This window comes from Lissotriton helveticus, chromosome 5_1, assembly GCF_964261635.1.
Source record: "Lissotriton helveticus chromosome 5_1, aLisHel1.1, whole genome shotgun sequence".
Classification (NCBI taxonomy): domain Eukaryota; kingdom Metazoa; phylum Chordata; class Amphibia; order Caudata; family Salamandridae; genus Lissotriton; species Lissotriton helveticus.
The window spans coordinates 10963562-10978024 of NC_136065.1; the positions used below are offsets into that span (position 1 = coordinate 10963562).

A 14463-nucleotide genomic window follows, 5' to 3' on the forward strand; every position below is an offset into this window, starting at 1 on the left:
TTCGTTATAGGAAACAGGGGATTATTCATGGGTGAGATGCAATTCTTTATCACTCCTTGGTATTCAAGTTGATCTAAGATCTCCCTGACTTGTTTCATTGACTCATGTTTAATCGGGTATTGTCTCTGGGGTTGAGGGATTGATTTTAATGGGATTTTGTGACGGGGTGACTCATCATCCCACCCAACATGATTGTGGTAGAGTACGGGAGCAAGTGCCAATGCCAACTCTTGCACGTATGTATTTTTAACTGATTCTGGTACAAGATCGGAGAAAGCAGGTAAAATAACTTCTCCTTTTTGGCCAAAGGAATGTTGTAACCATAGGTCAGGTTCTCCCAAAAGAGACCCTTTACTTTCCTGGGTATGTCCCCCTCTATTTGAAGCGTTATTTTGCATAAATGATGTGGAACACTTGATATGCTCAGTCAGCAATACTACCCCCAGAAAGTCAATCAGGTTCTGGCAAGCTATGGTGACTTCTGCCGCGCTGTCCAGCATCGTCACTGCATATTCCCCATTCAAAAGCAGAGTCCTCAGTAACCTGGACATGTCTATTCCCGGCTACCTGCTTTTTAAATTGAGGTTTGGAAGTCTTTTGTTTGTCTTCCTGTTTAATGATGTGTGTTTGATGTTTCTAAGAGAGTTTAACGCTGTCACAATCTGGTCATTAGACAAGGATTTTGTTTGGAAGATGCAACTCTTCTCAGATGCGTCAGGTGCAAATGGCTTTGGTTAATTTTGGGAAGGGAAGTGGTGTGCAGAGAGATGGCAAGCACATTGTATTTCTGGTAAGAAGAGCATTGCATTCTTGGAATTTTTTCCACTGATAGTTGCTTTAGTTGTTTTGGGAACAAAGTTAGTAAATAGAACAGTTTTGTTTCACATAGATAATAAAACAGTAGTAGATTTAGTAAATGGTCAAAGAGCTAAGCATAAACAGTTACTGAAGTTGTTACAAAGATTCATGTTGGGCTGCTTAGTGTTGAACATAGTTTTCAAAGTCAGACATATCTCAGGAGTGGTCAGTAACATCGCAGAAGCCCTATCTCGTTTTCAGTGGCAGAGATTCTGTGGTTTGGTGCCCAGAGCGGATCTGTGGAAGACTCAGGTGCCCAATGAGGTATGGGATCAAGCCAACTAAAAGCTCACCTACTTATTGAGAACTCATTGGCAAAAAGTACCAAATTAGCATATAGAAGAACATGGATAGAATTCTTAGATTCAGGTGCTGCCTCTAGAATTCCCAGCAAAGAAGGGTTAAAGCAACGTAGAAAAGACATAATTAGGTTCATTATGAATAACATAGATAAGAACATTTTGTCTACAACAATAGCATGGAAATTGGCAGGAGTATCTTTCTATGGTAAATTATTTTGGGGCTATGAACCATCAGCCGGGGAAATGGGCAAGAGGATTCTTCAATGATGGGCAAAAATAAAAAAGAGAGGGCAATTCAAGCGAGAGACAATTTCTCTGAAGCTATTATATAACATAATGAAATGTTTGCAAAAGATCTGTTTCTCTAATTTTGAATACCATCTATTTAAACTATGTATGATCTGTATTTTTTTTGTTGCGTTTCGGATCTCTGAATTGTTAGGCACCACACACAATAATGCCTTATAAGTTAGAAATGTTGCAATTGTTAAAAATGCGGTATTTTTTTTGAACATTCAATAAACAGATCAAGTAGGGAAGGATTCAAAAGTAATTTAGCAAGGCTTTGAATGATTATTATGCCCCAAAAAAGCTTGGTTAGATTTTCAGAAAGTGGGAGGTGCTACTTCACAATGTGTTTTCATACATCAAGACGGATCTCACCTCAAAGCTTCACAATTGTTGATTATATTGAGAAAATCACTCAACAGTTTAGGTAAAAATCCTTTCAATTTTGGTGCCTACTCCTTTCACATAGAGGCACCTTCTGAAGCGGCCAGGTTGGGTTTTTTCATGAAGGATATAAAGAAACTTGGACGTCATCGGACTGTTGCTTGCATTATATTAGAGACTAGCAGCCCGTCCCGACGTTGTCCAGGTATGAATTGCTGCCGGCCAGTAGTATATTGTTTTGTAGGATTTCGTTTTGGTAGCATTTCTTATCTGTGACAGGCCTGTGAAACGCTCCGATTCACAGTGCACTGCTGATGCACTTAAGAGTGCGCGTTCAGTAGTATGTGAACTCGAGTTTCCCTACTCTATTTTCCTTGCAATATTATATAGCGCGAACTCGACAACATGGCATGAGCACAATTTACATTACAGAAGAACACATTCATTTGTGGTAGGCACGGGGAGACACAGCGATTTGCCTGGAATCACAGGATATTGAGCTGATGCTGAGATTCGAACGTAGCTCCCCAGCTCTAAAGTTCGCAATTCTAGAACTTGTGGCGGGAGGTGTGTCTAAAAGTGTATGTCGGTGTTGGCCATCAATGGGAGAGACCTGTGCATTTTTCAAATCGGTGGTGAAAAAATATGAGGTATTTTAAGGGTTCAGATATAGTTTTGAGTTATGGCGGTACAGGGGTAGTTTTAGGGTTTAGGGATAGGTATGGGTTTTGGGGTACAGGGGTATTTTTAGGGTTCAGGGCTAGGTTTGGGTTTTGGGGTATAGGACTATTTTTAGGGTTCAGGGCTAGGTTTGGGTTTTGGGGTATAGGACTATTTTTAGGGTTCAGGGCTAGGTTTGGGTTTTGGGGTATAGGACTATATTTAGGGTTCAGGGCTAGGTTTGGGTTTTGGTGTACAGGGGTATTTTTAGGGTTCAGGGCTAGGTTTGGGTTTTGGGGTACAGCGGTATTTTAGGGTTCAGGGGTAGGTTTGGGTTTTGGGGTACAGGGTTATTTTTATGGTTCAGGGCTAGGTTTGGGTTTTGGGGTACAGGGGTATTTTTAGGGTTCAGAGGTAGGTTTGGGTTTTGGGGTACAGGGGTATTTTAAGGGTTCAGGGCTAGGTTTGGGTTTTGGGGTACAGGGGTATTTTAGGGTTCAGGGGTAGGTTTGGGTTTTGGGGTACAGGGGTATTTTTAGGGTTCAGGGCTAGGTTTGGGTTTTGGGGTACAGGGGTATTTTTAGGGTTCAGGGGTAGGTTTGGGTTTTGAGGTACAGGGGTATTTATAGGGTTCAGGGCTATGTTTGGGTTTTGGGGTACAGGGGTATTTTTAGGGTTAAGGGATAGGTTTGAGTTTTGGGGTACAGGGTATAGTTATAGAGTTAAGATGGATTAGTGTTTAAGGGTGTTGGGGTATTTTAAGGAGTAAGGGTGGGTTATGATTAGGGGGTGCAGGGGTACTTAAAGGGAGCAGGGTGGACACCCGGCGCTTGAATTGTCAGAACCTGGGTAGAAAAAACAATGAAATATTGGGCACAACTCTTGCTTTTTTTCCGTAATCCCGCCCACGCTCACGCCCCCAGCACACGCCCACAGCACATGATATGAGACATGGCATGAAGGGCGGAACGTACCACACGCCCCCAGTGTTTGTCACGCCACCAGCACATGCCCACAGCACAACGCGGACACGCCCACAAGGGACTACTTTGCTGGCACGGTTCTTTTACCTTTTAAGTGTATATGGTGGGCATCTGCATAGCCTATGTCCTTCTGCTGCAACTGCCCTTTCCAACGCTGTATTGGGTGTTGTGATTGGCGCTGTGGTTCCTGAGATTGCCCACCTCAAAAGTTTGGGCTCTCTCTTTATTATATTAGTATGGATTTAAGTTCTGAATCGGTGGTGAAAAAAGTATGAGGTATTTTAAGGGTTCAGATATAGTTTTGGGTTATGGCGGTAGAGGGGTAGTTTTAGGGTTTAGGGATAGGTAAGGGTTTTGGGGTACAGGGGTATTTTTAGGGTTCAGGGCTAGGTTTGGGTTTTGGGGTATAGGACTATTTTTAGGGTTCAGGGCTAGGTTTGGGTTTTGGGGTATATGACTATTTTTAGGGTTCAGGGCTAGGTTTGGGTTTTGGTGTACAGGGGTATTTTTAGGGTTCAGGGCTAGGTTTGGGTTTTGGGGTACAGCGGTATTTTAGGGTTCAGGGGTAGGTTTGGGTTTTGGGGTACAGGGTTATTTTTATGGTTCAGGGCTAGGTTTGGGTTTTGAGGTACAGGGGTATTTTTAGGGTTCAGGGGTAGGTTTGGGTTTTGGGGTACAGGGGTATTTTAAGGGTTCAGGGCTAGGTTTGGGTTTTGGGGTACAGGGGTATTTTAGGGTTCGGGGTAGGTTTGGGTTTTGGGGTACAGGGGTATTTTTAGGGTTCAGGGCTAGGTTTGGGTTTTGGGGTACAGGGGTATTTTTAGGGTTCAGGGGTAGGTTTGGGTTTTGAGGTACAGGGGTATTTATAGGGTTCAGGGCTAGGTTTGGGTTTTGGGGTACAGGGGTATTTTTAGGGTTGAGGGATAGATTTGGGTTTTGGGGTACAGGGTATAGTTATAGAGTTAAGATGGGTTAGTGTTTAAGGGTGTTGGGGTATTTTAAGGAGTAAGGGTGGGTTATGATTAGGGGGTGCAGGGGTATTTAAAGGGAGCAGGGTGGACACCCGGCGCTTGAATTGTCAGAACCTGGGAAGAAAAAACAATGAAATATTGGGCACAACTCTCACTTTTTTTCCGTAATCCCGCCCACTCTCACGACCCCAGCACACGCCCACAGCACATGATATGAGACATGGCATGAAGGGCGGAACGTACCACACGCCCCCAGTGTTTGTCACGCCACCAGCACATGCCCACAGCACAACGCAGACACGCCCACAAGGGACTACTTTGCTGGCACGGTTCTTTTACCTTTTAAGTGTATATGGTGGGCATCTGCATAGCCTATGTCCTTCTGCTGCAACTGCCCTTTCCAACGCTGTATTGGATGTTGTGATTGGTGCTGTGGTTCCTGAGATTACCCGCCTCAAAGGTTTGGGCTCTCTCTTTATTATATAAGTATGGATTTAAGTTCTGAAGTGATTGAACAAACATATTAATAGTTTTTTCTTTGCAGGTTTGGTGGCGGGTTTATCATTATCACAAAATCAAGTTTGGATAGTTGGACATTCATTCGTTAAGCAGAGAAAAGACATTTCGGCAAAAATTTGGCATTTAATTCAGATGAGGTTTCAGTCGATTGGTGGGGAAAAAGAGGTATGAAGTGGGGTCAGCTAATGTCGTTGATGAGTGAATTGTCTTGCAAAGCTAAACCAGATGTTCTATTGATTCACCTAGAGGAAAATTACATAGTGCAGCTCTCAGGTTTGGGTTTACTTACAGAAATGAAGGCTGATTTGGAAATATTATAAAAAAAATGTGAACGAAGCCAAAATAGTTTTAACAGCTTTGATGCCGCGTAGAGTCTGGAGGGGTGCAGAGACATTCACCACAGTGGAAAGAGCATGCAGAAAAGTGAACAGAGATTTGCATCGTTTTTGTTCAATCAATGGATTTTATTGGTTGACGCATGGTGAAATCCCAAAAGAGGACTACCAATTCTTTCGGCACGATAGGGTGCATTTGTCATTCATTGGCAGTCAGATTTATATTTTGAATATCAAAGAAATTATGTCAAAAATCCTGAAACTGAAAGCATGGTTTTGATGGATCACTAACATAATATCGCGGGACATAATATCGACTATCAAAAATATCGGCGACAAAATATCGACAGACAGAATATCGACTTTGTATATACCAACAGGTAAGTACAAAAATATCGAATAAAAAATATTGTTTACAAAAATATAGTTTATAAAAATATCGACTTTATTAAAAACAATGTTAAATTAAATTAATATTAAAAATTAATTACTAAAATATACTTAAAAATACTTAAATTACTTTATAATAATTAAATAATTAATGAAAGTTATAAAAAAATTTTTTACAATTATATTTGTTAAAACATATATATATAGTAACAGAATATAATTAAATAATATCCAATACTATTACCGTAGGATAGCGGAAGTGTACAAATTACTATTCCTACTCCAGAGAGTGCAACAGTAGGGAAAGTGTTGGATAGCGTAGGGGTAAAAATTACTATTCCCACTCCAGTGGGTGCAACAGTAGGGAAAGCGTTGGATAGCGTAGGGGTAAAAATTACTATTCCCACTCCAAAGAGTGCAACAGTAGGGAAAGCATTGGATAGCGTAACGGTAAAAATTACTATTCCCACTCCAGAGAGTGCAACAGTACGGAAAGCATTGGATAGCCTAGGGGTAAAAATTACTATTCCCACTCCAGTGAGTGCAACAGTAGAGAAAGCGTTGGATAGCGTAGGGGTAAAAATTACTATTCCCACTTCAGTGGGTGCAACAGTAGGGAAAGCGTTGGATAGCGTAGGGGTAAAAATTACTATTCCAACTCCAAAGAGTGCAATAGTAGGGAAAGAATTGGATAGCGTAAGGGTAAAAATCACTATTCCCACTCCAAAGAGTGCAACAGTAGGGAAAGCGTTGGATAGCGTAGGGGTTAAAATTACTATTCCCACTCCAGTGAGTGCAACAGTAGGGAAAGCGTTGGATAGCGTAGGGGTAAAAATTACTATTCCCACTCCAGTGGGTGCAACAGTAGGGAAAGCGTTGGATAGCGTAGGGGTAAACATTACTATTCCCACTCCAGTGAGTGCAACAGTAGGGAAAGCGTTGGATAGCGTAGGGGTAAAAATTACTATTCCCACTCCAGTGGGTGCAACAGTAGGGAAAGCGTTGGATAGCGTAGGGGTAAAAATTATTATTCCCACTCCAAAGAGTGTAACAGTAGGGAAAGCGTTGGATAGCGTAGAGGTAAAAATTACTATTCCCACTCCAGTGGGTGCAACAGTAGGGAAAGCGTTGGATAGCGTAGGGGTAAAAATTACTATTCCCACTCCGGAGAGTGCAACAGTAGGGAAAGTAAATACTTCTTATATTATTTAAAAACAGTATAAATTAATATCTATAAAAAATTAATTAAAAGAAATTACCAATTTAATATAAAATAATAATTAATCAATTAAAATTACAAATTACAATGCATTTTTACTATTAGTTACCTATTCAAATTAATTACAAATTAAAAATTATTTAAGTTACAATTAAACATTAATTAACAATTAATTCAAATTAAAAACAATTAAATAAATTGAATTATTTAATTAATTATGAATAAATTAGTTCCCACCCTATTCCCCTATAAACTCACAACCCGCTACAGAAAATAAATTAGTAAAATTAACATAATTAGCAATTAATCAATTAAAATAAATTAATTGGCAATTAAAATTTTATTAATTACCAATAAAAAATTAATTAACAATTAATTCTGAAAAATACCAATAAATATTTTTACATATTTAATTAATTATAAATAACTTACTTCCCTCCCAATTCCCCTATAAACCCACAACCCGCTACAGAAAATAAATTAGTAAAATTAACATAATTAGCAATTAATCAATTAATTAAAATAATTGCCAATTAAAATGTAATTAATTACCAAATATAAATTAACAATTAATTAAAAAGGAATACCAATAAATAAATTTACATATTTAATTAATTATAATTAAATTACTTCCCACCCTATTCCTCTAAAAACCCACAACCCGCTACTGAATTAAATTACGCAAAAATTAAAAAAACAAAATTCATTATTTAAAATTAATTATAACATAAATACACACTTTTCACACATATAATAACATAACAAATACTATAAAAAATTCGATATTATTAAAAATTCGATAATTTTAATAACCTATATTATATACTACGATATTTTAACTTTATATATTTTTAACATTCGATATTACATTACATACCTTCAAAACGATATTTTTGATGTCTATATTCTGTCCATTCGATATTTTGTCCAGCCTATATATTGTACTCGATATTATGTCCATTCGATATTTTGTAGTCAATATTATGTCTGTTTACCGGTTTTGATAATGAACTGTTTAAGCGACAGCTGTAGGCATAGGTATAGTCAAACAGTTTAGCGTTATCCATTCTCCTTTATGTATTCTTTTTTCACCCCCCCTTTTTTCCATACCCCCTTTTTTCCACCCCTTCTCTGCCATTTTCTCCTCACTCTTCCACACCCCTCCCCCTCTTTTTTGCTCGCTTAGATATAGCCAAGTCATTTAACAAGAGTTTTTCATTATGCAAGTTTTGGGGTTTGGGGGTTTTGATACCTACATGGTTTAATACATGTTGCTAAATAGATAGATATACATTAAAAAATTATGTTTGCCTGTTTGGCGACAGTGTGGGTGTTTTTGCCGTTGGAAGTATAAAGTCATGAAAGAATTAAAGAAAATTTCACCTGTTTGACGACAGTGGTTATATCGATTTAATGATGGGTGACAATGCAATAAAAACATGGGGGGACAGGAAAAACTCCTGAGTCAAGATTTTTCCTGGTGGCAGAGTTGGATGAGATCAAGACAGGCGAGAAGGGTTAGGGGCATTAGGAATAGCTGCGGACAGAGGGAAACAGGGAAGTGAGGTTGGAGGCAAGAGGTAGGAAGAGATGTAGATAGAGGTTTGGGAGGAGGATTAGGCAGAACAAAGATTGGGGAAGTTGGTTGTTGGAAATTGTTACGGGTGGTGGGGTGATAGTTTGGATTATGTATTAGTGAGGCCAGAATTTTGTACATGAAAATGTTTTGATGAAACTGCTTACCTGTCCAATAAAGTGGCCTTTTACCCCACTTTTGGCCGAGGATGTGCTTATTGCCCGATGAGGGCTCCTGGGGGTGCCATTCGCAGATTGACCACCCCCCGGGTAGCTTCGGGCAAGTAGTGCAGTCCAGGACAGAGGGCAGTCCTGATTGGCTGGTAGGTAGTGCGAGCAGTTACTGTGCAAAATAACCGTCGCGCACAATTCAGCGGAGTGTGGTGAGGTAGGGCTTTATTTTTATTCCGCCAGCCCACACTTTGAAATAGTATTTAGTTATTCAGGTTATTTTAAATAGACACTCACAAGTTTGGTGGTTGTTGCTTGGACAGGTGGCAGAGTTGGATGAGACAAAAACAGGCAGGAAGGGTTGGGGGCATTAGGAATAGCTGCAGACAGAGGGAAACATGGGAGTGAGGTTGGAGGCAAGTGGTGGGCAGGATATGTAGATAGGGGTTTGGGAGGAGGGTTAGGTAGAAAAAGATTGGGGAAGTTGGTTGTGAGAAATTGTTACAGGTGAGGGGTGATAGTTTGGATTATGTATTAGTGAGGCCTGAATTTTTTACATGAAAATGTTTTGATGAAACTGCTTACCTGCCCATTAAAGCAGTCCTTTACTCCACTTTTGGCCGAGGATGTGCTTATTGCCTGATTGGCTACCGGGCACCTCTCCTTTCATGCTGGGCTCTCTAGGGTCTTACCAGCGCCTTTAATGGGTCAGCGCTCTGCTCCATTAGCTTGTGAGCACCTCACTTGCTTCTCATTCACAGCTGGCACTTCAGATGCGGGGTGGGCTCCCGATCTTCTCCCGCACTTGGGATCCATGCACCCGACTTGCCACTCCCTTGATCCACGGAGAACTGCCACAACTCCGCTGCACCTCCTTCACCCTGCGGATTCACCTCGCACATGCCGGGTCCTCAAGCACATCGCCTGATCTACGAAAGCCTCATGGGGGTCGCGACAGGGAGAACCTTGGTGAGCACGTCCCTCCTTATCTCCTGGGACACCACGCTTGGTGCTGGCACAGGCTTGCAGCGGTACATCGCTGCAAGGTTGTGCTCAGGTGGGCCCTAACTTCCTCGCCTACTTCTTACAGCTTGTTGGTGGGGAAGCCATGACATAGGGTACACTTCCACCCTATGACATCGTTCAAGTCTGCTGCACGTGCGGGTACAACCCTCTCATCACCAATGTTACGGGTTGGGCCCTTGTCCCCGATGCAGTAATAAGTAAAATGCAGACAGTGTCAGGGTATCAAGAACTGGCCAAGGGCACGTGCATCCGTCCCCTTTTATTAGCAGGGTCACATGTCCTGTGACACCTGTGATGGATGGGTGTTTGGATGTGATAATGTAAGCCAGCCCATGGGGAGTGGGTGGTATAAACCAACAATTAGGAACACTAGAACACTGACCAGCCGGTCACTACTCTTTCCATGCACAGCTCCTGCCTCCGTTGCTCTGTCTGTACACAGCTCCTGCCTCCGCTGCTGTGTCTATGGACAGCTCCTGCCTTTGCTGCCCTATCCGTGCACAGCTCTTACCTCTCCTCTGCAGACTTTCCTCTCCATACTTCAGAAGGTTTTTCAGATGCTCGGAGCAGTCGATCTCCTCGAAGTCCCCTGGTTCCTGGGTGCCATTGGCTCGGACGGTGTTTGCAGGGTAGTTGGACCCATCATAGGCATATCGTTCAAGCGAGCTGGCAGGTCCGTCCTCATGCAGCTCACAGCCCAGGATCGCCTGAAACACGTGCACACCTGAGGAGGGGGCGGAGCAAAGTGAAAGTAAAAGAGGGGCCTTTGTGCATGTTCATCTGACAGGTTCGTCATCCCTATGTGTGGTCTTCACTCCCATCATTTCTCCTCCCAGGCATTTCGCACGAGCACTCACCACCCCAAGCAACCTGTCAATCACCTCCTGTACTGTCTGCAATCAAAGGTTTTTCTTCATCTCTTTCACCTGAAAGGGAAGGGACACACTGCTTAGCGTCAAGGGTCAAGGGTTTACCACCTAGACAGATACCCTGCCCTGAATGTAGTAGCACATATCACATGATTCTCCGAATGCCTTAGTAATGTTGTGCTTAATGTAGGTATGATTGGTCATTATGTATGTTGTTTGTATACGAAAAACAATAAACAGAGTTTAAAAAAAAGGGGGTTATCATCTAGCTTTTGTCTTCATCTGATATCATGTTTTGTCCTAATACTGGAGAAGTGTGGCTCAATGGTTAGAGCGGCAGACCCTGATGCAGAGGTCTAGCCCAGGACCAGGGTTCAATTCCCCGCCTCGGCGGGTCTTGAGCTCAACAAAAAAAAAAAAATTCCACGGACCTGATAATTCTCGCCTCGGTGCCTATTCCAATCATGGAGTCCCACTCTGCAACTCTGGGCAATAGCTTGCTTAATCTCCACAACGGCCCCCACAACGCTAAGGATGCCTGGCCTCCACCTTGGGGGTGCCCAGGAGTGGACACCTCACAGGGAAAGCCAGGATGGGTTCCTGAGCGGTATTCGTACAAGCGCCTTGAGACCCTTGCGGGTGAGTAGTGCGCTATACAAGTATCAATTTACATTTACATTACATTTACATACTCGCTTCATAAACACACCCCACAAGGTGGCTCCAGGTATAAGGGGGGTGGGGGCTATGAATCGATATGAACTAAACCCCTTTTGGCACCTTCTTGAATCATCCTTGTAAGCACCAGTGCTGGAGAAATGAAAGCACCCACCTGGTCCCTGGATGAGCCTCTGGGGACTCAGAGGCTTCTGATGGTGGGGTCTCCGATGCCCCCCCAACCTCCCATTCTTGCTCTGGTGGACACAGACGGGTACTGCAGGCATGGGATTGAGGCGCACATAGAGTACAAACACAGGCACACATCACTTTGGTCTGCCAGTACTCCAGGATGTGCCCATAACATACCAACTGGTAGAGCTGCATGGTGGGACACTGTACCTGTGTGGACTGGGCCTGGGGTCCGCGGGTGAGCAGCAGCATAGGCCTCCGGTGCCAGGGTGTGTGGCATGGATGCTGGGCATTACCTAATGGGGCAAATAACCTGGCAGGTCCCTGGGTAGAGCTGCCCCTAACCCAAGCGAGTGACAAGGGTGACCAATTGGTGGTGTGCAAATTCAGGATAGTGAGAGTAAAGGATAAAAATTCCAGACAAAATTCAGAAAAAAGGTCCAAATTCAGGAGAAAAATTTGTGAGAAATTGTATATTTTACAGACGCATCAAAGGAGGTAGCTTGTGGATCCATTGTTCATGATTAGTTTCTACAGTCAGTAGAGTTTAAATTGGGATGTTAACCCCATTCCTCTGTATGGAGGGAAATGAGAAGAAACCCTGTAGTTTTCATATGAAATGAACAACTCGGTGAAGAGACTTGTCAGCTTTTTCTAATAGAGTCAATTGTCAGCTTTTTCTAATAGAGTAAAAAAACCTGGGGGACAAACAGCCCCCCCATTTTTCCCCATGTACGACTCAGACCGATCTCCCTTCATCAGAAAGGTGATTACATCTGGCCGGTATGAGAAAGTTTGCCTTGCTGGATTTTGACTTGCAGGTGGGTGTACTGTGCTAATGCGTTTAGGGCTGCTTTTCTTAGTAGATGCTGCAGACTACTAATTTTATTCTCTGGCCTACCAGAAGCCAGTCGAGTTATTTCACGGCCTAAGAGACGAGAGACCATTTCTTTTTGGTAAGACGGTCTGGCAACTTGCTTCTGTAATCTCCGTTTGGCAGTACCACATCTTGAAACTAAAATGTTGCTTGCAATAGTAGATAGAGTCTTAACACCAAGATGCTAACCAATTCAAGGTGATAAGGCAGTTGGACCAAAAGGAGTAGCGTTCATAGCAGCGGACCACTGCAATGATTTGATGGCCAAAACAATGCACCAAGATTCTTTACTGAATTAATGCTCTAACATCCCCCCTCCCTCCCTCCCCCCTCCCGCCCAGACAACACTAGAATCCTTCAGAGCCCCTGTAACATTAACAGCTTACCGTGAAGCGCGTCCATGCCTTAGGCAAGCTGAACAACGGAGGTGCGCACTCCCTGCCTCTGGTGCAGATGGCGGCAAAACCAGAAGTCAGGCAGCCTTTGTTGGGACGCGGGTGGGGCCTGCCAAAGAAACAGGAATGAACCGTTGGAGAGGACGTCCAGAACCCCTCAGGCTCCATGCTGAACTCCCGGCCCCATCAGAGGGACCGGGCGAGGAGCGAGGCAGACTGCATAGCACCAGAGGCAAGACGGGGCTCCCGAGTGTTGAGGAGAGCCACGCGGCGTGCCGAGGAGATGGCCAGGGAACCTGCATACAGAGGAGAGATGCCGGAGTCCTGAACCAGCTGGTGAGTGAGGGTTTGGTTGAGTGCATTGCCGGTGCACATTCTCTTAGCGGACCCGCAAGAGAGCGGCCGCTCCATCATGGGGGCAATTTCGTCTACTTGCTGAGCCATGTCTGTAATGCGCACGCTGAAGGACATGCCATGAGCGTGCACATCGGCTGTCTGCAAGAGACGCTGTGAGCATGCACATGGCCTGTCCGGGCGCCATGAGATGTGCATGCGTATGGTGCGAGCAGGCATTGTGATAACGCTGTGAGCCAAACCGTATGCGTGCACATCTCCTGTCTTGCCATGCGCGTGCACATGTCCTGTCCCCCTTCCAAACTAAAATCGACAACAATAGATCTTGCTAGCGACGGCGATTCACGCTGCGTCACTAGGCGAGACCTAAAAAAACTAGTTAAAAGTCAATACAAACTAGTTGATGTTTGCAATACATTGATAAAATAAGCAGTTATTTAGCAGCGTCCGACCTTTCCTTGTCAGCTATATTTCTTCTCCACTTGTTAAACATTTTTTACAAAGCGGCAGTTAAGCTGCGTGTCCTCGGTGCAAAACAAACCAGCAAAGCCTGCCTCCGTGTGCGGATACTTCTCTGATTAAAAAGTGGTTTAAAAGCTGTTTCCTTTCCTGTGTTAGTTCTTTGCATGTACAGAGAAACTGCAGCATATCTTCTTGCGATATTCAGCATAGGCGACAGGTGACATCAGATTGGTTTTTCAGCCAGGGTGGAAAGTACTTTATGCATGGCAGTAGGTCTAATCTGTATTTTAAAAACTGAATTTTTGTATATTTGGCAAAGCCCAAAGCTAGATAGTTTTGTGTAGCCAAGGAGGAATAGGAGCTCAAGATCATCCAGCCCTGTGACCTTCTTGTTAGGGCTGCCTTGTCTTCAATCCAGGATTGATTCTTTACTATTTTCTTTGTTCCTTTTTTAAGGAGGCACTGACTTGCAGAAGTTAACCAAAGTTCGGTGAGACCTAAAGTGGGCAGACTAGTTGCCAAGCATTTTGCCGCTGGTGATGCTTCTTTCTGTTGTAACTCTGACCACAAATGCCAATTTAGGGTGCCTGGTTTGGATTTCCTTACTTTGTCCCAGAAGACTATCACACCTTTTCTTGCGATGGTCTGTTTTTGAACACCAAGCCTGAGCCTGATTTGTGCTGGGGAGACTCGTGTTAGTAAACCAAAAATTATTCTATACACCTTTGCAAGCACAACATCCAAGAGCTTCGAGTCCCTTACCCTCTGTGCCTCGCTCCCATACGTTATTGTAGGTAAAAGTTGAGCCCGTATAACTTTAACAAGTGAGGGGCTGGTAAGTTTGGAGTTGCGGTTTCTCATTAAGACAGCTAGGCCTATACCCTTCCTTTTGATTGTGTCCCGTTGGGGTACAAAATGCCCACCTTTGTCGATAATCACCCCCAGGTATTTATACTCTGTAGCTGAGTCTATGCGA

General features: G+C 43.3%; 1 protein-coding gene across 1 annotated transcript in view; it reads right to left on the minus strand.

Moving 5' to 3' along the window:
- LOC144752894 (RLA class I histocompatibility antigen, alpha chain 11/11-like) overlaps positions 1-14463 on the minus strand; it is a 161707-nt gene that overhangs the window by 81647 nt on the left and 65597 nt on the right. The window contains exons 3-4 of the mRNA XM_078640719.1: positions 10563-10607; positions 10193-10405 (exon numbers count right to left, since the gene is read on the minus strand). Of these exons, the coding sequence (XP_078496845.1) occupies positions 10193-10405; positions 10563-10607 (258 nt within the window). The remainder of the gene's footprint in view (positions 1-10192; positions 10406-10562; positions 10608-14463) is intronic.